The following is a 27,094-nucleotide window of genomic DNA, read 5'->3' as shown; positions in this document are numbered from 1 at the left end:
GGCTACATATTGCCTAAATACAGTGGAAGCCTGATATATCAGGTGTGGTGGGACCACAGCAAAATCCCTGTTATATCAGACGTTGAGTGAAATCGAACGTAGTTAATGATAATAAGTAGTAGTAGTAGTAGTAGTAGTAGTAGTAGTAGTAGTAGTAGTAGTAATAGTAGTAGTAGTAGTGGTAATAGTAATGGTAGTAGTAATAGTAGTAGTAGTAGTGGTAGTAGTAGTAGTAGTGGTAGTAGTAATAATAGTGGTGGTGGTGGTACTTATAGTATTAGTAGTAGTAGTGGTTGTTGTTGCAGCAGCATAGTTTTGCAATGCTAAAAGAAAAAATATGATTAAAAGAGTCTCAGAATCCCTGTTATAAGTGATTGAGGTTTGATTGCTGCCAGTTATAACTGATATATTTTACTAAATACAAAGAGGAATGAAAAATTGGGATTTAGAAAATTCCTTATATCACCAGAAGCTTAGATTTACATTCCTCTCCATGGGTGCTATCGCTAGATCACCGGCTTTTGCTGGTGGGTATGATGCCCCACTGGTTTTTCCATTTACCAAATATAATCTTTCCATTTGCCTCTTTATTTAAGATAAATATCCTCACAAAGGTAAGTGTTGCTTCATTCATATTGGTTTTGGTTTGTGTATTTATTAAGGGGGTCCTTTTTCTCGCTACATATAGCCTCAATAGAGTAAACAACTCCCTTTGACTTTGGACCATTATTTTCGGGCTACATATATAGCTCATAGAGTAACCAACTCCCTTTGACCTTATTTGGGCTACACATATAGCCTAATAGAGTAACCAACTCCCTTTGACCTTATTTGGGCTACACATATAGCCTGAATAGAGTAACCAACTCCCTTTGACCTTATTTGGGCTACATATATAGCCTCAATAGAGTAACCAACTCCCTTTGACCTTATTTGGGCTACACATATAGCCGCAATAGAGTAACCAACTCCCTTTGACCTTATTTGGGCTACACATATAGCCGCAATAGAGTAACCAACTCCCTTTGACCTTATTTGGGCTACACATATAGCCTCAATAGAGTAACCAACTCCCTTTGACCTTATTTGGGCTACACATATAGCCTCAATAGAGTAACCAACTCCCTTTGACTTTGACCTTATTTGGGCTACATATAGCCTCAATAGAGTAACCAACTCCCTTTGACTTTGACCTTATTTGGGCTACATATAGCCTCAATAGAGTAACCACCTCCCTTCAACCTTATTCGGGCTACATATTGCCTTAATAGAGTAACCACCTCCCTTCAACCTTATTCGGGCTACATATTGCCTAAATACAGTGGAAGCCTGATATATCAGGTGTGGTGGGACCACAGCAAAATCCCTGTTATATCAGACGTTGAGTGAAATCTAACGTAGTTAATGATAATAAGTAGTAGTAGTAGTAGTAGTGGTAGTAGTAGTAGTAGTAGTAGTAGTAGTAGAAGTAGTAGTAGTAGTAGTAGTAGTAGTAGTAATAGTAGTACTAGTAGTAGTGGTAATAGTAATGGTAGTAGTAATAGTAGTAGTAGTAATAGTAGTGGTAGTAGTAGTAGTAGTAGTAGTAGTAGTAGTAGTAGTAGTAGTAGTAGTAGTAATCATAGTGGTGGTGGTGGTGGTACTTATAGTATTAGTAGTAGTAGTGGTTGTTGTTGCAGCAGCATAGTTTTGCAATGCCAAAAGAAAAAGTATGATTAAAAGAGTCTCAGAATCCCTGTTATAAGTGATTGAGGTTTGATTGGTGCCAGTTATAACTGATATATTTTACTAAAAACAAAGAGGAATGAAAAATTGGGATTTAGAAAATTCCTTATATCACCAGAAGCCTGTTATATTAGAACATGTAATGGATGGTTTCAAAAAAAATTCCCTAATTTTTATCAAACAAAGTCCATCCCTTCTTTTTTCACGAAGGCTGGGTTTGTGCTTATATCTTCATTATTTTCAGAGCATTAAGTGTTGGTTTGACACCACCCTCTGTGTGGGGTTCCCGTCCTCCCATAGTGGGCAGGGAGGTACTTGCTGTGTCATCTATACTCCTAAACCTGTTTTCCAATTGCTTTCTGTCTTTGTCTTGGAATGAGATTACTTAGTTTTGTCCTGACCATTGTGTGGTATTTGAGTTTTGAATTACACATTTTTTTATATAAGTGCACCATAATTTACAAGCACTTAAAATTAGATCCACGATTTGTGATATTTAAAGAAAACTATTAACCACAAGAATGTCAAATTTGCACTGATGTTTAGAAAGACAACTGATTTTTCAAATCAAAATAATAAAGTGAAAGAGGATGTTATTGTTTTCCCGCTATATCGATATATTATAAGACCATAAATGGTCATAATTGGACATGGCACTGCCTAATACCAGTTAACCTCCAATGATGCAGGTAGCCATCAGGGAGGGTTAATGCCCCTTAGGAGTTCCATCTGAAATCACGCTGATTCCACGCAGTGTGACCGTGGCTGGAGTCCTTGGCTGGGAGGGAAACAGTCGAATGTATAGTTATAGTTTTAGGAGATGATATTGTTTTCATTGTAAGTCATCTCTCTGTTATGTACTGTTATTATTTTATATTTAACATTTGAGTATATTCCTCTTTGTGGAATCTTGTGCCGGGGTCTGGGTGAGACTTTTGGTGATCTCAAACTAAGTACACTGATAGTGTGCTCTTGGAATCTACATCTGTTCCCTATTTGAACCATTCCCCTTTGTCTTACTTTTTCCTCAAGTCCTTTTAATTGTACATCTAGCTTCCTGGCGCTGATATCCTAAATGTGATGCAAGCGCCGTAAAACCCTTAAAAACAAAAACAAACAGTTGGCGATAGGTTGACATTTATTGTGGTTTTTGACTCACAACTTCATCAAATTTGAACCATGGACCTCGTTAACATACGGAATTGCCCTATTTCAAAACATATAAATATAATTTGAGCTAATTTTTAAGTCTTTTTTTTTTATCTTGCTTTGTTCCTTATGAGGTTGTGGCTTTTTTTTCTTTGTTGTTGTTTTACCTGTAAGGGTTTTTATTCTTTAAAAAAGAAAGGTAGAAACAAATTATTCCCCTTTGTTTTACTTTTTTGGGGGGTGTTTTAATTGTAATTCTAGAAATTTTGAGTATCCCATTTTCGTCCTTTTTAATGGAGCTGATATGACCTAAATGTGTTGCAAGCACCTTAAACTCCTTGAAAAAAAATACTCTAGTCTTGCAAATTAAGCAAAGGACTGAATGAAAGTATGTTTGGACTGATTAAAACTGGAAATCGGCAAGGATTGTTGTTAAACGATTATACATATTCCTCCTATTCAATAAAGTCAACTTCTTTTCTTTAAAAATGTTTGGTTTTGTTTGAGATAATTTCTGATTAATAAGAAATATTATGATTAGCCTGCTGCATCTGTCGGACAGTATTTGTATTGGCTAAATGTAGCCTGAATAAGAACTCTCATTTGAAAATGGTTATTATCTGCAGGCTTTTTGAGTGGCCAGAATTTATTGCAGGGTTTTAGTACGTACTTTGGTGCCGGCACCCATGGGTATGACATGGCTTCTGACCACTGGATCCCAGGTTTGAATTTCATTGTGGGCAGCACAAAGTTAGTTAAAGTCCTTTGAAAATGCCCTTTACTCACATTTTCTCACTATACTCGGGTGTAAAATGAGGACCTGTAACGATTATCCACTCATAGCCGGATGAAACATGGACGGGTGCTCAACGGATGAAACAGACCCGTTCAGCGGATAATCAGTTTTATTCGTTGCAAACCTGTGCAATGAATTATCATCATGAGTGGATCATTGAATCACAGATCCACTCATCAATCAGCTACCTGTTGGTAATAAAGCTGAACTGAGTCAGGTGACATTGTGTCATGTGATACATAGACCTAGTCGGTGTCATCAAAGGATTATCTTTTTGCTTACAGCTGCCAATTGTAGTATTTTGAAAAATTAGAATTAGATTTAAAAATTTAATGACCATTGTTTATTATAGGATCACATTTCCATAGGTGTGTATTACTTGGAAGCATTTCAAGTTGGCATTCTAAAAACAGCAAAGCCACCTCAACCCTCTACCCCCAACTCGCTCTCCTATTATTATAATTAATATTATCCCATCCCAATTTGCAGTCCATGTTTCAACCTGTTACTATATTATTATTACTAGATTATTTGATGATTATCCGTTTATCCGTGGATAATTTTGATGATTATTCGTTTATTCATTGATCATTAACCCATTGCTGGCGGGGCATAATCTGAAAAAAATGTCTCTTGCAGAGCATGCGAGGGGAGATAACTCTTCCAAATTGCATAGTAATAGTACACTTCATTAAAAAATTCATTGCAAGAATGTGAGGCATGCTAGAAACAAAATAAAAGCTGTTTTGGAAAGAAGAATGAATGGCCTTTAATTTGATGTATTATTTTGGACTATTGATTTATATTTTGATTTTTTTTTAAATTATAAAGTTGAAAAATATGTAATAATATTAAAACACATGAAATCCATTGTCAATGTCATCAAAATTCGCATCCTCAATGTCTGATTCAGTGTCTGAATGAGCACTATCATCGTCACTATCCAATAAAAAACGTTGATCATGCCCGAGAATTGAGGAATTCAAACGCCATTCCAGCAAAAAAAAAAAAGAAAAGAAAAAAAGGACGTTATCACAACCGATTTGGTCGACAAACTTTTAAAAAATCACAGCAGACAAACGAATTGAGATAAAAACGATAGGGAAATTTCTAGTTTCACTTTCACTCTTTCTCTACTTTCGTTTTCTAAATAAAAAAAGAAGTGGTTCTACACACGTTTTTAGTTTACAGGTTCAAAGATGCTGGGTACCTGGCAGGTGATATCGGGCGATTTGAACTGTTGGAGATGTTTTATTATGGGCGATTTGGGCCGCAATGGGTTAAATGTATGGATAAAATCCAAGTCTAGTACCTGGCAAATAAGTGTTGTCATTTTCAAATAATATTGTGATAAAACCTTTTAATGGTCTTAAGTTTTCTTACCTGTTTCCGTGTTGCAGTTGATTCAGTAGTCCTTCAGAACCCATGGAGCTGGGCGTATATCCCGGTTTCTACAGTGATGAACGGATAATAGTAATTGCTTGTTACCCTTGTTGCACCAAGGGTCCCTTGAGGTGTGAAGCGAGTGCTGTACCAACTCAGTTATCAGGACCTCCTGCAATTGCATTCAGTGGTCTGATGTCACGCCGCCTGGCAACGGTGGCCATCTTGGTTCTAAACAAAGAAAATCATTACTTTTTATTCTTCAAGCTGGCGAGAACTTTTCATATGTCTTGTGATCAGAATGTGTAAAAGTCAAAACATGATCAAATTTATGTGTTTTTTTTCCCTCTGGATACGCTTTTATGCTCGCCGGAGAAATATTTCATACGGGCGTCTGCCATTGTTCCGATAGTTTAGAGCCAGTGTTACTAAGTTACCATGCATCATTAAGAAGGAAGTGACGTTACGACTGTTGAATTCTATTGTCTTAGGATTTCTGGAAAGTCTTTCTAGAGTTTTAAAAAAATATAAAAATTATTCAAGTCATCTTACCACTCGGCTACCAAAACGACAAATGTGTGACTTTCTACTTTACTATTCTTAATTTGTGAGGCAGCTGCTTTACCCCTTGGCGGGTGGTTGGATGGGAGCATCACCCTTGAATCATATACCTATGATGTTCGCATGGGTGTACGATCCGATAGTGATGTCGTTTCTTCTTCTCTTTACTAGCCTATCCTGCTTCTTTGGTTTGTGATTGTATTTTTGACAGGGGATATTTTTTTTTCTGTAAATCTTTTGCCTGTTTGTTCTTGGTTATTTATAATTTAGCTTATGATATCTTTAGGTTATGATTTTGATTTACATTTGTACTATTTTTGTTAGATTGCTTGTTTTTTTGTTTCAGCGGTCTCTCATATAACCTCAATTGTGTCGGAAGAGACCTAAAGCAACAAACAAACAAAAACAAAAAAAGCTTTACCCCTTGGCTATCACCCCCCCCCCCCCCCCCCCCCCCCCCCCTTCCAAATAGTGTTATACTGTTTTGTAATTAGTGTATGAGAAATTTTTTTAAAAAAAGCATTTTTGTAATGTTATGGATTCAATAGTGTAGAAAGTGCTTTTCATTTTTACAGTTAAATATAAATGGAAATCAAAATAAATTAGTTTGATCACCTACTTGTGCATTTCCACAAGAGATTTAATAGATACGTAACCTGTTGTATTATTTTACTTTATGCCAGCACACAATGTCTGTCACGTGGCCTGCAAACCAGACCAGTTTTCATTCTACATTCGATCAGGGGAGAAAACGGACAAAGGGCCAATTATATGTTTCCAGGGAGAACTGTGAGCTTTTCTTTACTTTAACTTTCATCTTTGAAAAATCTTATTTTCTTTTCAATGGCTGCAATTTCATGACTTTCACACATCTTCATAAATATTTAACATATGCCAGCTCGCACCCCTTTAATTCTTTATATGCTGTTGACAGCCTTTTTAAGATAGTCATAAAAGAACTAAACAGTATTTATATATAGAATAGCTGCTTCAGCCTAGGACAAAATGTACAAAGTGCAATTCTAATGATTATGATGATGATGTTCATGATAATGATGATGATTGTCATAATAGTTCACAAGGCGTATCTCACATGCTCACTTATAGTAAAATGGTAATGATGATGATTGTCGTAATAGTTCACAAGGCGTATCTCACATGCTCACTTATAGTAAAATGGTAATGATGATGATTGTCGTAATAGTTCACAAGGTGTATCTCACATGCTCACTTATAGTAAAATGGTAATGATGATGATTGTTGTAATAGTTCACTAGGCGTATCTCACATGCTCACTTATAGTAAAATGGTAATGATGATGATTGTTGTAATAGTTCACAAGGTGTATCTCACATGCTCACTTATAGTAAAATGGTAATGATGATGATTGTCGTAATAGTTCACAAGGCGTATCTCACATGCTCACTTATAGTAAAATGGTAATGATGATGATTGTCGTAATAGTTCACAAGGTGTATCTCACATGCTCACTTATAGTAAAATGGTAATGATGATGATTGTCGTAATAGTTCACAAGGCGTATCTCACATGCTCACTTATAGTAGAATGGTAATGATGATGATTGTCGTAATAGTTCACAAGGCGTATCTCACATTCTCACTAATAGTAAAATGGTAATGCATACAGAGGATGCAGAGGGATTGATTATGATAGATATGGTACAACAAGGGAGACAATTCTTGGATTCATCAGATATATTCACGTGTAGACTGTTTTTATATTTCACTTTCTAAACTGCATTACACAGTTCCTCCCCGCCTCCCCTCTTTTCACTTAATTAATTGCACACTTTTTAGAAATATCTAATAATTCTATTTTAATTCGTGCTTCCTTACAAAGGAGCATACAATTTCCTGCCAACCAATGTTTTGTTTATTCATCTTAACTACGCCACAACCACATCATCTCATTCATCTGTGGTGTTTCATTCATCCTGTTTTGTTGATAAAGGGGAAACCCAAAACGTTCATTTGATCTGTTTTTTAAATTAAATTGAAGCTTACATTCAATTTCACATTATTATTTATATCTTCGAGCTTCGAGCAGCAACATTTACATATTTATGGGTATTTATTTCCTGCAGGGTATATGATTTTTTATTCATTACTTTTTGAAATTTTTTGATAAATATGTCTGTTGTTTGCCATATATGTTTCATGGATAAAAAGCAATACTGAACTACTGATTCAGATTTATTAAAAAGTTAATCAAATATTGTTTCAGATATATGGGTGGTGATTTGATGAATGTTCACCGAGGCTTGAATGTTGTCATTATCAACTGTAAGTTGCTATAAAAATCACTCGTTTATAAATTTAAAAAAATATTTTATGTTTCCCATGTCAATGTAATGAAATAAGGAAGAAAATGGATCACGGATGCCACTTTATTACTTTGTAGTAAGTTTATTAATGTTTTGAATTATGCATAGCTTTGCATGCCTTTTGCTTCACAGCATATTTTATAGAATTGGCGTGTCAGGGTTGAATATTTGCATTCAGTTATCATTTTAAGACTGCAATAAATGTGGGTCCCGATAATTCTTAGCAGAAATTCGAGATGAAGTTTGGACTTGCAAAATCTTCAGCTATCAAAGTATTGAATATTTCAGCTGGTTATTCACTCAGCTAATACTGATTTTATTACTGAATAAAGTGAAGTTTCTTGCTCTAACTTATGAGATATGATTCACATCTCTTAGAATTCAATGTATTTTGTGATTGAAATGTTTTTTCAGATAAAACTCAAATTGCAAGATCTGTAAAATCCTATGACACATATGAAGATGGTGAGTTGATTGTTTATTTGTTTTTCTGTGAGTCAAAAACTAATGAGACAAATCATGTGACGTCATATTTGGCTCAATTGAACTTATAAATGTACTTTTTAAACGAAAAGTTAAAAATTTAATTCTGTCAAATTTTGACAAAGTTGTGGCAGTTTAAAATGGCTGCCCCCACGAATGTCCGTCAGCGACAGGAAGCTGTTATTGAATTTTTGGTTTTTGAAGAAGAAACCTTGAGTAACATTTTTAAACGCCTTGGGAAAGTTGATGAAACTCAAGCATTTCGCAGAAGCAGTGTTTTTATGTGGGTTGAATGTGTATCTCGTCATTTAGAAGAAAATGAGATGCAATCCAACACCTAATCTGAAACCCCCTCAAACATGTCTTTATCTGACAAATCTCATGATGGTCTCGGTCCAAGCAGTGTCAACAGTGAATCATCAGATAAAGACTGAAGCATTGATCAGATCTGATAGAACTTCTTTTGATGAGATAGCGGGGTACAAATAGACCTTGAAGCGACTGAAAGCAGTAATTTGTCAAGTTAAACTGGATTTGGAGATGGAACAGTTACTGTTTCTTCATGAAAATGTCCTTCCACACATGAGTCAGGAAAAGGGAGGTAATTGATGGACAATGCTGTCTCACCCTCCTTATTCACCAGACTTGACACTTTTGGGCTTCCATCTTTTTGGTCCACTGAAGGAAGCAATGAGGGGACTTTGCTTTGAATATGATGAAGACGCCAAGACAGTTTTGTAAATATATATATATTTATTTATTTTTCATCAGAAGATTTGCCGTACAAGGCTGCCAACTGTACACCATTAAAGCATATTTATATGCATTTCTCCCCTTTGTAATATTTTATGCTTTTTCTCGCAGATTGTATGTTTTTGTCATGAGACTCAATTATTAACATTTGATTTAAAAATTTGTTTTTATCCTATTTCTCGTGCTTTTTGTTTGTTTTCTCCATGGTCCTTGCAATATATATTTGATCAATTGTCACTAGTTTACGCAGGTAAGTGCTTTGTTTGCAGTACTTCATGATGCTATTCTAAATTTTTCCTTAAGTCTCTGAAATTTTTCAACCACACAAAATTGTTATAAGAATTAGTTAATGACAAAGAGTGAGAAGATTGAAGGGTTACATTTTCAAATTGTAGACATTTTTTCTCCAATCTACTCTTATTTTTTTTTTTTTTTACAAACAATCTAACATTTTCTTTCTTGAATTGCGTACATTTGTCATTTCAGATGAGCCGGATACCCTAACTGGGAGGGAAACAGTCAAATGTATAGTTTTAGGAGATGATATTTTTTTCATTGTAAATCATCTCTCTGTTAAGCACTGTATTATGTTTTGTTTACATTTTATATATGATTTAGAACATTTGAGTGTATTCCTCTTAGTGGGGACATGTGTTTGTGTATGGATGAGACTTTTAGGTGATCTCAAACTAAGTACTTTGATGGTGTGTTCTTGGAATCTATATCTGTTTCCTATTTGAACCAATTCCCCTTTGTCCCATCTTTTCATGGGTGCTTTAATTGTAATTCTAGAACTTTTTACTATCCCAATTTCTTCCTTTTTACTGGCACTGATATGTCCTATATTTGTTTCAAGCACCGTAAAATCCTTAATAACATAACAGTTTCAGTCTCTTATATAGTTAGCAATGCAATTTTATCCAAGCATATCAACAAATTTGCTTCAAGAAATCAAATCTTGAGCTTTGGCATATTTTAAGATAAACTTTTTTTCTTACAATGCTATACAGACACTGATTTATTACGATTGTTGAAAAAGCGAGTTACATCTGATGAAATCATTCTGGTGGCAAGCTTTGATGATGCAAGTCAGAGGTGAGTTTTTATGTTATATATATATATTTTATGTTATATAGATATATATATATATATATAATTTTAATATTTACCACAATGTTGGAGTCAGTCTACATCGATGTTTCAGGCCTTTTAGCCATCGTCAGGACTGTGTTTTACATGAGTTTGGTTTGTTGTCTGTTGTTATTTGCTGAAGTGGTTCCGGTTTGTAGTTGATTAATAAGTACTTCTGGCGATGTGGACACATATTGTACATCTCATTTTTCGTGTTGAGTGTGGCTTCATGAGGGTGTTTGATTATAGTATATATCTCTTCCAGGCATAAGCTACATTGTTTTCATGTTGGTGTGTATCCTGTTCCTTTAGATAAAATTTTCCGTGAAATGTTGTGTTCTAGTTTGTTGTCTTTTAATTTCCAAATATGTTCGCTGAGTTTTGTGGATGTTTTTTTGTTAGTGTTTCTAAATGTTGAGGTATGGAGGTTGTATCTTGTTTTGAAATTATTTTCCGTTAGTCCTACATATTTTTCTTGCTTGTTTGTTTTAGTTTCGGTGACTGTGGCTTGGTAAATTAAACTTGATTCTAAACATTGTTTGTTTAGCAGTTGATTCTAAACATTGTTTGTTCAGATATTTACCTCTTTATTGTAGTCTACATCGATGTAAATATGGTAAATATCTCAATAATAATTTGCTTCATTATTGTTATCAACATGTCGAGCACTATAATTGTATCATAACATGATTTAATATAACAATAACTTCAACAATAACGATTACACACTCTTCCCGTAGATTGCCTTAGTGGCATGAAACAGTACTGTAAAAGTAAACAATAATTCTATATTTATTTATATTTACCGCTCCTTTGACATTGAAGTCGAGCTTTTTTATTTCGTGGTTTTATTTTATAACAGACCTGCCTACTTGAAAATATAAAAATTCTTAGTTTTTAGGAGATAAACGTTGTAGTCGCTTTATAGATGAACAATTTACTCTCACAATGATTAAATAACATTCATAATCCTTAAAATTATTTTTTAAAGCATATAATTTAGTGGTTGATATCTTTTAATTTTTAAAATCAAAATCGTGTCTCTTCTTTAGACTTGATCAAGGAACCCGAGTATGGTTGTCCAAATATGGCAGTAAATTGATCCATAAGCTCGGAATGCGGGAGAACTTCATCATGGTCGGGATGAGGGGCTTAGAGCAAGGAAAAGCTATTGAAAAAGTAAGAAGTGAAAAGGAAAATTCTTTAAGAAATATCATGCTACAATGAGATTTTTGAATACTTTCTTTACAGAAAAAAAAGGTATGAAAGAAATGAAAAAAAAACATCACAAAGCACTTTAATCCCCGTGACATTCAAAACCGGAAGTGCATAGATAAGTGGCTGTTGCTATGTATGTAAACACGGCACCTCTCGCAGCTAATTTGTGCCAGTATTGCATGTATGACACAAATCGCTGTTGACTGAATTTTTTTTCCAGTAATTTGCAATACAAAATATACATGAATGTTTTGTCTATTTGTTAAAATAAATATGAATAAGGACATTTCAAATTTAGATTTTTAAGGATTTTTTACATTAATAATTTTTGCATAATACCCTGGTATAAGACAAATAAAAGATAATATATGCTTTTATTTTCATTGGTAGATGTACATTCTTACAGTAATAAAGTGTGTAATAAACAGAGTAAAGTGCATAGAGTCCTTAATTACCCCCATAAAATAATCCAAATCTGAATCACATATCACAAATAATCCAATTCTGAAAATACACAGTTTAAAAAATATACCTTCCTCTCTGAGTCCCTGTTATGAAAACAGGTTGCAGGCTTGATACTGCCAGTGGCCCACTACAAGGTTTTAGTCCCCAAAAGGACAAATGGGTAGCCCTGAAAAGGACTGATGGTTAGTCCTCAAAAGGAATGATGGGTAGCCCTGACAAGGGCTGATGCACTTGCCCTGATCTCCATTCTCATGATGGTGACCTTCTTTCAGTCGCTTGAAGCCGTGCTTGTAGTCCTTCACACTGTGGTAGAGCTCAAAGCAGGGGTCAACGTGAAGTCCCACATTGCAGATCCGACATTCATAGCAAGATGAAAGTATCTTTCCTGGCTCTGTGCAGACAACACAATCCCTCTGGGGATATTTGTTCTTCTGGTCGAACTTCGGAACTATGAAAGAGACAAAGTGACGAGCTGTGAGGCGAAAGATAGCTGAGTCTCCGACATCAATCCAGGTGGTGCTGAGGCATTGGGGAATTGGGGTCCACTCCACCAGCTGCACAACTAGATCTCATCGGAAGACACGGTGGCAAAGCTTCTTTCCAGTAGATGTAGCTTTCTGGATGGGGTAGGAATTCAGGATGCCTAGCATGAACACTTGACGATCCGTCTCCTGAAGGCATTGTTCCCCATCATCTGGTCACTTCTTTCTACCATGCCCATGAATTTGATATACTCATGGATGGCCTTCAGCTTCACAGTCGGCTCCTTAGTCACACAGTTGATCCATCCTGTCGACATCCATGAGTCCCAGAGTAGTGGGTGCAGACATTAGCAATGTGAAGAACGGCAAAGCAGCAGGGATAGACGGCGTATATCTCGATATGGTGACGCATCTGGGCCCCAGGGCATGGGTCTGGCTGGCAGAGGCAATGTCTGACGTCCTTGCAAAAGGAAAGCTCCCACAAGAGTGGAAGCATGCGAAGATAGTTGCCATCCTGAAGCTCGGGAAACCGGCAAAGGAGGCTGACAGTTACAGACCCATATCTCTACTGAGCTGTCTTTACAAATTGTTGGAGCGTGTTCTATTAAACCGATGGGGGCCTGTCCTAGACGCTGCCCCGCCACCCGAGCAGACGGACTTCAGGGAAGCCAGGTGCACCATGAAACAGGTCATTGCCCTTACAGAGCATATTGACCAAGGGTACGAGAGGAAACAACAAACAGGCGCTGTATTTATAGACCTATCAGCGGCATATGATACGGTCTGGTGCGAAGGATTAATGCTCAAACTTGCAAAGATCATTAGGTGCAAAAAGACCTAGAAGTTGTTCTTTTCGATTTTAGGGGAAAGACAATTCCACGTTGCGCTGGGAGACGCTACAAGTAATGTAAGGAAATTGAAGAATGGGGTCCCTCAGGGTTCTGTACTTGCGCCAATGTTGCTTAACGTTTACATTTGCGATAGGCCGAACACTTCCTCCCTGAGGCTGGGATACGCGGACGACTGGGCACTCGTTACTCAAGAGTAAAGTGTGGACCCATCTCGAGAGTGTACTCAGCGAGGACGTCACCAGACTCAAATCCTACTTCGACAAGTGGTACCTGAAGATGAACACTTCAAAAACCGTGGCCACTGCATTCCACCGATGCAGTGCATGGCATACCCGTAAACTGAGCGTCCTTGTCGGGGACCAGCCACCCTCGTATGAGACATCAAAAATATTTAGGGGTGACGCTGGATCGCAGCCTTACCTATCGAGTGCATCTCGAAGGAGTTGCCTGAAAGATAGAGAAACTCAACAGTCTTCTGAGGAAGCTGGCAGGATCGACTTGGGGCGCTAGCCAAGCACTCCTGAGAATGTCCGCCCTGGCACTTAGCTATTCCACCACGGACTATTGCACTCCAATGTGGGGTAGAAGCAGAAACGTTGAGAAGGTAGATGTAAAACTTCGCAAGTCGATGCACATAGTGTCAGGAATGCTGGCAACAACTCCTAGAGAATGGGGCCCAATAATGGCAGCGATCCAGCCCCCCGATGTCCGGAGGGAGACGATTACGGTTAACTGGCTGAATAAGATCCGAGAGAGAGGGAATGGGGATATCCCTCTGAAGCGCATTATGGATGGCGCCCCCGTTTCGAGCGAAATAAGTCCCGGCAACCGTTGTACGCAGCTTCCCTGATTACGGACAGAGATGCATATACGAGATGGAAGTCGGTTTGGGCGAATTCAATCCCTCAAGGGGGCGGGGACGTACACTCCTCGAAGCTTGGTGAGAAGTTGCCAGGCTTTGATACCAGTAAGAGGAGACACTGGGTGGCTGCGAATCGGCTTCGGTCGAGGAGCTGCCTAACAGCAAGTGCGCTTCATTATTGGGGACTTTCCACCTGTCCCACATGTACCAGATGTGGGCAAGAACCCGAAATGGCAGAGCATCTAGTTGAACGGTGTGTTATGACGATGCTACCGGGCGGGGTCGCGACGGTGCAAGAGTGCGGACCGGACTTTGCTGATTGGGTCGATCGTCATAACATAGTAGTGTGAGAACCATAAGAGGCTGCTGCCATGCACAGTAGTCAAAATGTTCACCTCTCTCTTGTCATGTGAACGAAGAAGATTGAGAGCCCCATTGGTCAACACCTTCATCTCGGGGTTCTATTTGGTGAGCTTAGGAATCATGCTCTTGAGCAGGCCATATTTCCTATTAAGGCACATGGTTCCACAGGCAAGAATGTCGAGCTCCATGAGATGGGAGAAGCAGACTTGCCAACCAGTATGATTTTCCATATTTTAGTATGGATTTTGATAACAAATACGGAAATACAAGAAAATGAGATGAAATATGCAAAATGGAAAATTTGTTTTAAAAGTGTATGTTATGGTTAGTTTCATTATCATCCTCTATGGTCAATCAATACACATTTTGTGTATCTGATTGGTGTATGCCATTGATGTCAGATATTATTATAATATTGATTGACCAAGGTATTATTATATATTTGACCTCCAACAGTGGGGTCAATGACCTAGATATTGTATGCTACTTCCAATAGGTTAGTAATATTATTGTATACAACCAAGAATCAATAGCAACACTTTATATATTAATTTTAAAAATTGAGATAGGCCAGACCTCTGGCCTTTATTCCGAACTTGTGAGTGTATATTTAAAAGATATTATTTAATAGCCGATATTCTCAACACAAACATATAACGATGAGACATTGAGTATGCTCCGGTATTTGGGGTGAATTTTTTTTATTCAGAAAAGTGAGTGGAGCAGGAACTTATGTTGATAATAACAAGAAATGAAGTGAGTAGAAAAGTGCCAGAAGACGACAGGGAATAAAAACTTTGTGGCGGCGATGGGGGCTCTCATTTTGAATTAATCTCCTTGGACAACTTTTGCTTGAGTGTAGAGGCAGCCAAACTCTAGATATAAAATCTCTTGATGATTCATTATCGTATCATCTTTCTTATACTGGAATGACCCAAAAGTATTTCAAATGTGGAAAGAAAAATATATATATTATTTCAGACCTTATATAAATATAAATGTCTCATTTATCCCTCCACCACCACCACATAAGTTATAAGTTTTGAAATCCTTATTATCATTTGACTTTCAGTATTCATCCAGAAAACATTCACAATTTGCTGACGTAATAGAAGAAGCTGGTTGTTTTTCTGTGCCAAGTAAGTGATGGTTTTACTTTCATTTGAATGTTGATGTGGTTTTGTTTTTTTGCTTTTCTTATTTCTTATTACTGACTGATTTATGATTATGAATTTTAATTGACCTTGTTACCGAAGTGGAGAGAGAAGGAGAGGGGGAGAGAGAGAGAGAGAGAGAGAGAGAGAGAGAGAGAGAGAGAGAGAGAGAGAGAGAGAGAGAGAGAGAGAGAGAGAGAGAGAGAGAGGGAGGGAGGGAGGGAGGGAGGGAGGGAGAAAAACATTTTCTTTACTTTTCCCCATTGTGAACATGACAAATTAAAGTTGAACGCTACATACAGCTATTGACACACACATCACAATTCAGGCCAAGGCAAAAGTAGTAATATTTGATTCCAACCTCATATCAGAATATTTTACGAATTGGCATCAGTAGATAATTATTCATGACTTTCAACATAATAAAATATCTAGCATTGATCACCTCTGTCATTCTTTCCTTGAGATGACTGAATTTTGTAAGAAAAATATGTCAATGCTATGAGAGCACCATTTCTGTTGAGATTAGAAAAGTGAGAAGGATAAAAAAATAAAAAATCTAGAGTAGTCCCAGGATTGATTCTGGTCTCTTTGTCAGGTTCATGCTATAACACATGAGCTATTAGGACTCCTGCCAACTGGGTGTGATATTTAAATATTTTTATATTAAAAAAAAAAAATTTCTTTCTATTTTGATTTTCTCAGTGGGAAAAATGACTGAAGTTGCACACTTTGATTTCAAAGTACTAAATGCCAGTGAAATCAAGTATGGAGAACGATTTGATAATTGTGGTCTTCCTCAGCCTTGCCCATCCAATTCCATGTCTGTCTCCATCAGTACAGGAGGCAGAAACAAAGCTGTTCCGAATGTTTGTATAAATGGATTTGTGTAAGTGAAGGCTTTTTAAAAAAACTTTTTTTCCTAATGGGGTATTATGTCAGAGTGAGACATTTGCTGAAAATATAATTTTTAGCCTTTTAGATAATAGATAAAAATTTTCATTGCTCCTGAAATCACTGACATCAATGAATGACCAATGTGGTCTTTTACATTATGGCTGGACATAAGAAGCAGTATTGAAGAAACAAGCATTTAAGTGGTTTTTGCACCAAACAATTAATTTGCAAGAGCAATACTTTTCTTATTGAAAATAACAGCTGTGTTATGACAAAAATATCACGTGGTCACAAAAAAAATGTGCCGCTTTTTGTCTGCTAGTATCTCTGAGACTCTTCATTGGATTTCTTACAAATAAAACAAATCCTTATGCTTAGACTATCAAAGTTTTATGAATATGAATTGAGAAACAAAACAGATTCAGTGATTTTTCATAACCGTGTTTAGAAATACAATATCAGAGAAAAATGATTCAACATTGCAGAGAGTAAAATGGCCATGATCCTATCATTTGTTGCCATTTTTAGCAAACATGAATAATGTCACCATAAACATTATTTTCAATCGTTTAAGAAATCATCTAAAAAAAAAAAATGTACTATTGCCTGACTGGCATCAAGTCCCATCCTAAATGTTAAATGTTGCTGTTGGCCAACAACCCCTTGTAAAGCGCTTTGAGCACGTTTAGTGGATATTGTGCTATATAAAAGCTCTTTTTAAAAAAAGCTCTTATAAAGCACACTCACATGCCTATTTTGGTCCAACGATTGCAAAGTTGGCACTTCAAGCGATCCATAGTACCACTGTCCTCTTTAATAACCCAACATCATCTCTTTTCCCAACTTGGAATGCAACTCCGAATTTCCTCAATGGTTATCTCTGCTCAGCATAAAATAATTCTTTCTCTCAAGGTTTCTTCTGTGAATGCAGATCTTTGTCCACAATAAACCTTCTCGGTCAAAGAATTCCAAATTGCGTAAACCCGTTGTCTTTATGAAAGAAATATTCTTACTTCAAAGAAAAGCTCATATGGGATGTGGCACCATCTTGTTGAAAAATGAAATTCCTTCCTGATAACGGTGTTCACAGTCTGACAAAAGATTTTCTTCCAATAGTTTTATCTAATCATCAGTAGAGAATTTCCCAGGCATAGCAACAAATGTCTTCTTTTAAAAATTACAATGCGCAAATGCCACAATAATTTGTGCCATCTTTTCTATATCAAAACTTTTAGGTGGTGTTACAAGATTTTATATTATTCAAAAACCATTAATCTACTATTTTGATTTTTTGCAATTCTATTAATAAAGCATAGTTCAAATAGTAATAGAAATTTTACAAAGATATATTTATAACTTTTTACAATAGAAAGAAAAAAATAGTGGCACATTTTTTGTGACTACCTGACATACACGACTTTGGAAAATACAAAAAGAAAACAACTCACCAGATGATAAATGGAAACGAGTACAACAAGCTTTGAAAAGTGCAGCAGAATAAAGGGGTTTGTTATGAACAAAAAAGCTTAAAGTAAATATAATACCTTGATAAACGATTTATCACAGCTGAAGGAGATTATAATTAAGATTAAAAATTCGAATATATATATATATATATATATATATATATATAGAGAGAGAGAGAGAGAGAGAGAGAGAGAGAGAGAGAGAGAGAGAGAGAGAGAGAGAGAGAGAGAGAGAGAGATATTTTAGCATTAGAATAGAAGGGATGACACTTGAGGATAGGGTTTAAATAGTGAGGACCCCTTACTGATCAATGTCTTGTCAGTAATACCAAACTGACCTTTAATCAAGACTTTTATCTTTTTATCCTTTGTAGTCTCATGGCCGCAAATCTTAACAATGCAGGCAGAGGTTTCAATATCATTACTGTGAATCCAAATACTTTCCAAGCAGAGTCATTTCTTCGTGTTGATTCCTATGTAACAGGTATGTATCACTTTACCGGTATTGGTGTAATATCCTTAAGATCATTTTGTTTTGGCATCGGAAAAATAAAGATCTTGACTGAAGCTGGATCTTAGGCAGAGTGTGGTTGATGGGGTAGAGGGCAGGCTTAGAAACAGAAAATTAAAGTAGAGAGTGGTGCTGGCATTGAGAAAGGAGTGCTTAGAAACAGAGATTTTATGCAGAGACTGTTTGCCACATGGATTGGGCAGGGAGGGGGGGGGGGGGGGGAAGATGCCCAGAGATAGGGATCTTCTACTGGAAGTGGTATCGGTGGTGGTAAAAGGTATAAATGAGGCTACCCTTGAATAGGAATCTCAGGCATAGGGTGGTGTTGGAAATTCTGATCCTGCATCTGAGGCTTTTTGTGTAATTTTAATCGAGACAAATTAATATTTTTGATGAATAGATATTGTACTTTAGTTTTTTAAGCAGTTTTGTTTGTCTCCTTCTAGATACATGATATTACGTTTTGAAGTTGTAACACTTACATACAATCAATTTCAATATCATTGAAAAGAAGTTTAATTGATCACTATTTATATTTCATTTTTTTGTACAGAGAGTTCAGATATTGACTTTTTCTTCGAAACTTTGACTGAAGGAACCTTGGTCATCATTGTCATTGCGGACGAAGCAGCTACCAAGTCAGTGATTTTTCTTTCTCTAATAATTGCCCATATGATTTATCACTGTAAACCAAAATGGAGTCTTGGACTCCTACCTCTCTACTTCGCAGTCTGAAAACTGTATAATGTTGGGATGAATTAGGTGCTAGAATTTGAATTTATAGCCACAAACTTTTGAAAACTTTGGATTAATTTCAATTCCTTATGGTGGAGAATAAATACAATTATTCCACACCTCCCAGTGGAAAACCCTATCATTTCTTAGTAAATATGTAATCGTTGAATAATGCTTTGAATACGTTGAATAAAAATTTGTAAAAGACAGCTTATTGGCAATTAAAAATAATCTTTTGGTGGGCATGAATACAAATCCAACGTTTTTAGTTTTGGGTTAAATTGTCATTCAAGCAGAAGGAGAAAGATACAAATTATGGTGAATAGAAGTACGAATACCATACCATTCTGTTAAAAAATATCTAATGAAGGGGTGGAATAAATGTATTCTTTCATTTCTTTCTAATTATTAACCTCGTTATATTTTTATCGTTCAATAATATATACTCGCAAGCCTGGTTTTCTCAAACTCCTCGGTACATGCAAAAATGTCTGAGGAAAACCGTAGTCCAAGGAAACCATGCCTTATCATAATGACTTGATGGGGGGGAAGGGGGGGGGGGGGGCAGTGTGGATCACCGGTATGATCTTTGCTTCAAACCCAAAATATACCTAGTTTGAATATTCACTGTGTTATGTGGCCTTCAGCTCTGCGCTGTGGCTAACGCCCGAGTTATTTCAGTCTTCCCTTGGAGTAGACCCTAAATTTCTGCTTGAGGATGAATAAAGGGAACTTTATTATTTATTTACTTTATTGGTATGTTAAGGGAGATTAATTTATTCATGACATGTGGCAATGGATTGGTGTGTATGTGTGAGTGGGTGGGGGGGGGGAGGGGGGGGTGTGTTGCTGTATCACAATATTCATTTACCATTGTAGCAAACCAGGGTGCTTGGCATTGAAATAGAATGAATGGCTAAGTGATAAGAATAAGCCAAGTGGTGTCAGTTTAGCGAAACGGCGATGGAGTGTATGAGAGGTTGTGTGTCTGCATGTGTATCACAACTGTATACACACACCTGCAGTGTGGATAGATAGATAGATTTAGATACACACATAAGTAATTGTCAATGCCACAATACTCTAGTGTATCAAATAGTAGGAGGTGGGGAGGGGTGGAGGGTGGGGTGATCACTTTGACCAACTTCAATAGAAGGGGAGGGGCTTCGCAATTATACCAAAGAGGTGGGTGACTGGAGTTGCATGCAATTTGGCCAATTCATAAATGGGAGGGGGGGGGGGGGGCATTTTGGGCATTTCCTAATCTTGTCGAGGTGAGACATGATATATAAAATGGTTTTCTTTCAATCAAATATACTGCTAGTAAAATAACAGTGCCAGCATAGAGGCTAGAGGGTATCTTTCTTTCACCGACACATCTGTGAGCTGAAATATAATAGAAGGAAAGGGGATGTGGGGTGCAAATAAGCTTCAGGGGATGGGATAGGGGTGCACAAATATTCTGGAAAAAGAATAGACCAGGGGGGAGGGAGAGCATCAATGCAATCACCGGGCGAATTAAATTCCCATTTAATTAGATTAATTTTTTTTTTTTTACGCTGACTGTGTGAAATTAGTTCCGAGGAACAGATCTAATAGTAATAAGGAAAACATTTGGGACATTCCTATGAGTTCGAGGAAACCGTACTCGAGTATATATCCCTTTTCTTTTGTTTTTCCTTATCATGAAATGAGACAATTTGCTTTTGGCCTCCTCCCTGACTGTTATTTTGTTTTGCGAATGGGGAACTGTCAAATTAACTTTTTCTATGTAAGATAGTGGAAAATAAAATGATCTCTGTGCTTTTCACGTATAAATAACAAACCCACTACAGATTTGCTGAAATAAGTTATACTCGACAGATCACTTATGAACGGCTAATAATCTCTGACTAAACAAAAACTCTCTGAAAAAGGCAGTCCTTCAGACTTTGTCATGTTTTCAGTTGCACTAAATGGACAGTAACAATTGCTTGCGAGCCTTAAGATAGAGCATTAGTCTATGGCAAAGTTCTTGCTACTTGATTAACAAACTCATGTACCCAGCCACTGCTAGGTGGGTAGAGCAGTTTGAAAAAGTTCAAAGTGCACCTTAGTCCAATGGAGGTCCCAATAGGCCAGTTGGTTGAGTCCTCCTCTTCACACACAAAGGAGCCAAGATTGATCCTGTGTGCAAAGGAGATATTTTTTCCGACCCTGTTGTCCACACAGTCATCATCATATCTTGTCGCGCCAGTGAGTCAGCCAGTCCCGGGCAGTCTGGTTGCATTCCCTCAGGTCAGCATTGGTGCAGTGAGGTCCCAGCGAGCATTCGGACAGGATGTGGTCCATGGTCTGTCTGGGGTGACCGCATGGGCATTCAGTGCCCGGTGAGATTTTCCATTTAAAGAGGTTGGTGGCGGTGTTTCCCACCTTTGCTCTAGCTCTGTTCAACGCCACCCATTCTTTTCTCTTGAGGTCTGTGCCTGCTGGGAGCTTTTCTGTTGGGGGCTGGAGGGCATCGTTTGCTGTCTTGTCCCATTCTACCCATTTGTCCAGGCGGAAGAATGCTGAGTGGTCTGGGTGAAGGCTCTCTACTGTGAGGAAGCTTTTTCTTGATTTGAGCCTGCTTTTGGGGCAATTGTGGTCATGAAGGGGGTGTCTCTGGTCCATTTCCTGTTTGTATTTTTGTATTTGGGCATGAGTTTCCCTCCGGATGTGTGGTGGGGCTATTCCTGCTGCACGGTAGACCAGTGGTAATGGTGTTGCTCTCAGCTGGCCCGTTATGATCCGGCAGGCGTTGTTGAGCTCGGGGTCTAGCTTGGAGGCATGGCATGATCGGGCCCATACAGCTGAGCAGTACTCCGCAGTTGAGTAGCTGAGGGCCAATGCTGTGGTCCTTAGAGTTTTAGGGTCAGTTCCCCAGTTCATGTTTGCCAGCTTTCCAAGGAGGGAATTACGCGTGGACACTTTTGTCCACACAGTAATGATTGGGTAGCTGGGTCAGTTAGATCTGGTGGAAAGTACTTTAGGATAGACTAGCGTCCTATCCAAAGGGTAGCAAGCAATTGCTATTTTCCATTTCATGCTATAGAAACCAGGATAAACTCCTGCTCCATGGGCCAAATGGCTCTGAAGGACAACAACTTCCCCCTCCCCCACACCAACACCCTCACAATCCTTTCCTTGACTTAGTCCTAATAATAAATTTGTACAAATTCATTGGGTAAGCTGTTTTTTTATTAAATCCTCATTATTTCATTCCATTCTTTAAAGTCGCAAGTGTTAACTTGACTGACTGACTTTCAGGCCTTTCACATCTCAGTCAACAGACGGCACTTGTATAATTGCTTATGGACCAAATGGAAAATAAATTTTGTTTGTCATGCACTATTTAAAAACATCAATTTCATAATGATGGCTTAATTGTAGCATGGCCATTGCTATGGTAATGTGTATGAGAACTTTAAGTGCAGATTTCTCTGAATGTTGGATCTGATATGCACTGGAATTTCCCTATTTCAATCTTTTATCGTTCAACAACATTAATGAGTAGGTATCAGATTGAAGAGAAAACTGTTATCTATTCAGATAATCCATAAAATTAAAATGTCAAATTTGTAATCTCTGGACCAAATTATTGTTGCATGCATGATCATCATTGTTTTACATTGATATTATTGTCCTCAACATCATCATGATTGTTCTACAACTGGAAATCTTTGAAATATTTCCTTTGATTTACAGATTGAAACTTAATACAAAAGATTTACTTAACCAAAAAGGCAGTGGTTACATTCAAAATTTGAGATTCCGAGACATATGGTACATGGTGACCCAAATAGGAATTCAAGGATTCACAACTTTTGAAGAAGTAAGTGATGACTTCATATCCATCGTGTCTTGTTTTTGCATTTTATTGATAAGTATGATCATTTTCATCATCACCATCATCATAAAATCATCGTCATCATCATTGTCACATCACTGTGGAAGATCTTAAGTCTTAATGTTAGAGTAGCTTAAGGCTGACCATAAGTTATTTTCAAACCTGTTGCTAGGCAATCTTTTGTTGACAACCCCTCTTAGTCGTCCAATTAAAACTACTCACCAGGATATAGAAACTGATATTAGGCCTCACTACACCACTTGCTATTCTGATTTGCACAGTGGAGGGCTGACTGTGTGTAATTTTACAAGCAGTAAAGGTGGCGAGCCGAGAGACCATTAAAATCATAACTCAGAGAAGATTGAACTGTGCTATGAGATCAGAGTACATCCACGTACAAATCCATAAAATATAACACAGAGATGGCTAAACTGTGTGAGAAAATAATTGTTGTCCAGTTACACTGACCTGTTTTGTGAGCAATAATAAAAATGATAATAATGTACTTTATTCATCCAAAAAGAAAATTTTTGTACAGACTTATAAAATGCCGACAATGATGCACACAAAAATATAATATTCGTAAATAAATGTGATAAAGTAAAACTTGGTTATAGGTATAGAGAAATAATATTGTAAGCTGTAAGAATAATTAAATAGTATAAATTTCAAGGGACGTACAGATTATATAGTTGTAAAGATATAGATATCTAGTAAAGTGTATATTGATGTCAACATAAAAGAAAAAAAAATTAGTAAAAAGCTAAGAATTAGATGCAGTATAATAATATTGTAAATTGACTGAGAAAAATTACATACTATAAATTGCATGGAACATATAGATTAAATAGGTAATGTTAAAGTTGTAGTAAGTGATTTTATAAGTTGATATTTAAAAAGTGTAGGTATGGAGTAAATTTAAAGAAGAAGATTCAAAGTTAAAACAGACGTAGACCACAATTTATAAATTATTTTCCTTATTAAAAATTCTGCAACTGTAAGGAAAAAAGGATCGGAGGTGTCTTTCAGTTTTGGTTCGGATTGACAACAATCGGTCACTTCTGTTCGACTTGGTGATCTAATGATTTAGAGGATGAGTTGGATTGTCTAAAATATTTCCAATTTTTCTTAAACAGCATTCTCTTTATAAATCATTAAAAGACATGGATTCTGTGGTAAGTTTGTTAGCTTTTTTACGATTCCTGTCAAAGTTAGCTTTTGCTGAACTTAGACAATTTCCACCCCGGGCAATAATACAAAAAAACAAAACACTTTCTATTACAATCTATAAAATAACGTACAAAGTGTTTTGTCAATGTTAACTTGGGACAATTTCTGTAAAAAGTACATTCTTTTATTAATTTTACCATTGATATAACTGGTATATACGTCCCGACGTAGTTTGTTTTTATTTTTAATAGTGATATGGTCTTTGTTATTCTTATCTTTTTTAAAGTCTAAAATTAATTCTTAAGTCTTACTTACATTCAGTTCAAGGCGGTTATTGTCGCACCAGAGAACAAATTTATTTAAATCTTCCTTATAATTTATTTCGTCATTATTAGTGATTAATCCTTGTAGAGTAGTATCGTCTGCAAATTTTAAAAGGGGTATGTTTAAATCTGCGCTTTTACTGTCGTTTGTATAAAGTATACAAAGCATGGGAAAGATTACACAGCCCTGCGGAGCACCAGTATTTATAGTTATGTTATTGGAGACATCTCCTCTTACTTGTATATATTGTATTCTATTTATGAGGAAGTCTAGCACCCAGGAGATGATATAAGGGTTTATTTTAAAAGTAGAAAGTTTATGAGCAAGGCGGTGGGGCTGAATCATATTAAAGGCGGATGAAAAATCAACAAAAAGAATGCTGCAGTAGCTTTTAGGCATGTCTAAATGTTTGTAGATATTATTTGTAAAAGTAGGGAAAGCATCTTCTACACTGCTCTTACTTTGGTAGGCATATTGATTAGGGTCTAAAAGAGGTCTAACATGGTTATTGATTCTTTACAAAATAAGTTTCCAAAACATTTCATGATAATTGATGTGAGAGCAACAGGTCTCAGGGGACAGGAATAATTTCTGAAGTTTTCCAAATACTAAGGAAGGAAGAGCACGAAAAAGACATATTAAAAAGAGAGATGAGAATCCCAGTTTGTCTGTAGTATCACATCTCCATGATGTAAAGGAGTGTGACAAAATTTGGTGCATTGAAGCTCTGCTTGATTAAATAATCGCAAATCTAGACACAAAGGGATAGTGATAAAATCCAGTGTGTAGAACTATTGAAGGGCCCCGTTCTCAATATCCATTGTTGAGTCCCTAAGCCGGTTAAAAGTGTAGTAATCATCATACTATACGTCTTATTCCTGAGAATCCAGATCAAACTCTGTGAAAAAAAATGAGTAGTAACCCTGAGACAACAACAAGGCAAGATTGTGTATTTATATTGTATTGACTTTATATATTACTAACTAGAAGGGACGTTTTTGTTGTCTAATCATTTTCTTATTTTTAATTATAGTTAAAATTTAATTAAAACAGTAGAAAGTTGACATAAAAATTATATATAAACTGTCCTACATATTTTCTGATGGCCAAGGCTGTGTTTAAAGCAAATGTATAACTTGACTGTTTTTATGCCAATAGATATATTTAGATTAGTACTCATTCAACTCTGTACCAGGTTTGAATTAACAATACTAAATCTGTATCTAACCTGCTGTTTGTACACCTGCAAGTGGAGAGGGTTTACCGATGGCTCCAATTTTACAATATTGTAGACAACGAATTCTCCTATTTTTTTTCTGTGTCAGATTACGTTCCGATGACAAAACTGCTCAGAATAAAAAGAAAGTTGTAATTAATCTCAAATTGAAATGTTACACAGAGTTGACCAAATGTGCTGAAAATTTTCCCTACAATACCAATAATTCTGATTTAATCAATTGAGTATATTTCTGATGATGTCCTGTTCCAGCCTAGTTATTTGATTGAGCCAGTGGCACAGTGGTAAGACACTTGTGTTTACCTGAAACGTCATGAGTTTGAATCCTCATAGAGACTTTGATATGAGTTTCAAAGGCTTTGTCTTATTTCGTTCAACTGTAGACATAATGATGATAATAAGAATTTATATAACACCTAAATCAAAGTCACTTTACTCAACATTGAATGAAGATTGGATTATTGAAAAATTCCTCTTCTTCTTCTTCTTCTTCTTCTTCTTCTTCTTCTTCTTCTTCTTCTTCTTCTTCTTCTTCTTCTTCTTCTTCTTCTTCTTCTTCTTCTTCTTCTTCTTCTTCTTCTTCTTTCTTTTCTTCTTCTTTCTTCTTCTTCTTCTTCTTCTTCTTCTTCTTCTCTTCTTCTTCTTCTTCTTCTTCTTCTTCTTCTTCTTTCTTCTTCTTCTTCTTCTTCTTCTTCTTCTTCTTCTTCTTCTTCTTCTTCTTCTTCTTCTTCTTCTTCTTCTTCTTCTTCTTCTTCTTCTTCTTCTTCTTCTTCTTCTTCTTCTTCTTCTTCTAGTTGGTATAGATAGTTTTGGGAGATGATATTTTTTCCTTGTAAATCATCTCTCTGTTATGTACTGTATTATACTTTGTTTATATGATTTGTAATCATTTGAGTGTTTTCCTCTTAGTGGGGATCTGTGCTTGTGTCCCAATGAGACTTTTAGGTGATCTCAAACTAAGTATTTTGAAAGTGTGATCTTGGAATCTACATCTGTTTCCTATTTGAACCAATTCCCCTCTGTCTTCCTTTTTCTTGGGTGCTTTAATTGTAATTCTAGAACGTTTTACTATCCCATTTTCTTCCTTTTTACTGGCACTGATATGACCTTATTGTGTTGCAAGTGCTGAAAAACCCTTAAAAACATAAAAACATTATCATTTCTCT

The 27,094-nt window shown here is 36.5% G+C and overlaps 1 protein-coding gene across 6 annotated transcripts in view; it reads left to right on the top strand.

Moving 5' to 3' along the window:
- Positions 1-27,094, top strand: part of LOC144974685 (protein O-linked-mannose beta-1,2-N-acetylglucosaminyltransferase 1-like) — a 68,001-nt gene that overhangs the window by 17,777 nt on the left and 23,130 nt on the right. For 4 of the 6 annotated variants that reach the window (XM_078917808.1, XM_078917806.1, XM_078917805.1 and 1 more), the window contains 11 exons: positions 6,298-6,403; positions 7,859-7,917; positions 8,373-8,423; positions 10,205-10,289; positions 11,378-11,504; positions 15,639-15,705; positions 16,426-16,609; positions 18,458-18,567; positions 19,148-19,232; positions 23,056-23,182; positions 24,334-24,372. In XM_078917808.1, coding sequence (XP_078773934.1) covers positions 6,298-6,403; positions 7,859-7,917; positions 8,373-8,423; positions 10,205-10,289; positions 11,378-11,504; positions 15,639-15,705; positions 16,426-16,609; positions 18,458-18,567; positions 19,148-19,232; positions 23,056-23,182; positions 24,334-24,372 — 1,040 coding nt within the window. The remainder of the gene's footprint in view (positions 1-6,297; positions 6,404-7,858; positions 7,918-8,372; positions 8,424-10,204; positions 10,290-11,377; positions 11,505-15,638; positions 15,706-16,425; positions 16,610-18,457; positions 18,568-19,147; positions 19,233-23,055; positions 23,183-24,333; positions 24,373-27,094) is intronic. The other 2 variants (XM_078917809.1, XM_078917807.1) reach the window with 1 other exon arrangement.

Source organism: Berghia stephanieae, chromosome 6 (genome assembly GCF_034508935.2).
Source record: "Berghia stephanieae isolate SIO BIC M18660-M18661 chromosome 6, UCSD_Bste_1.3, whole genome shotgun sequence".
NCBI classification, from domain to species: Eukaryota; Metazoa; Mollusca; class Gastropoda; order Nudibranchia; family Aeolidiidae; genus Berghia; species Berghia stephanieae.
This window is presented reverse-complemented; position numbering and strand designations above follow the sequence as displayed.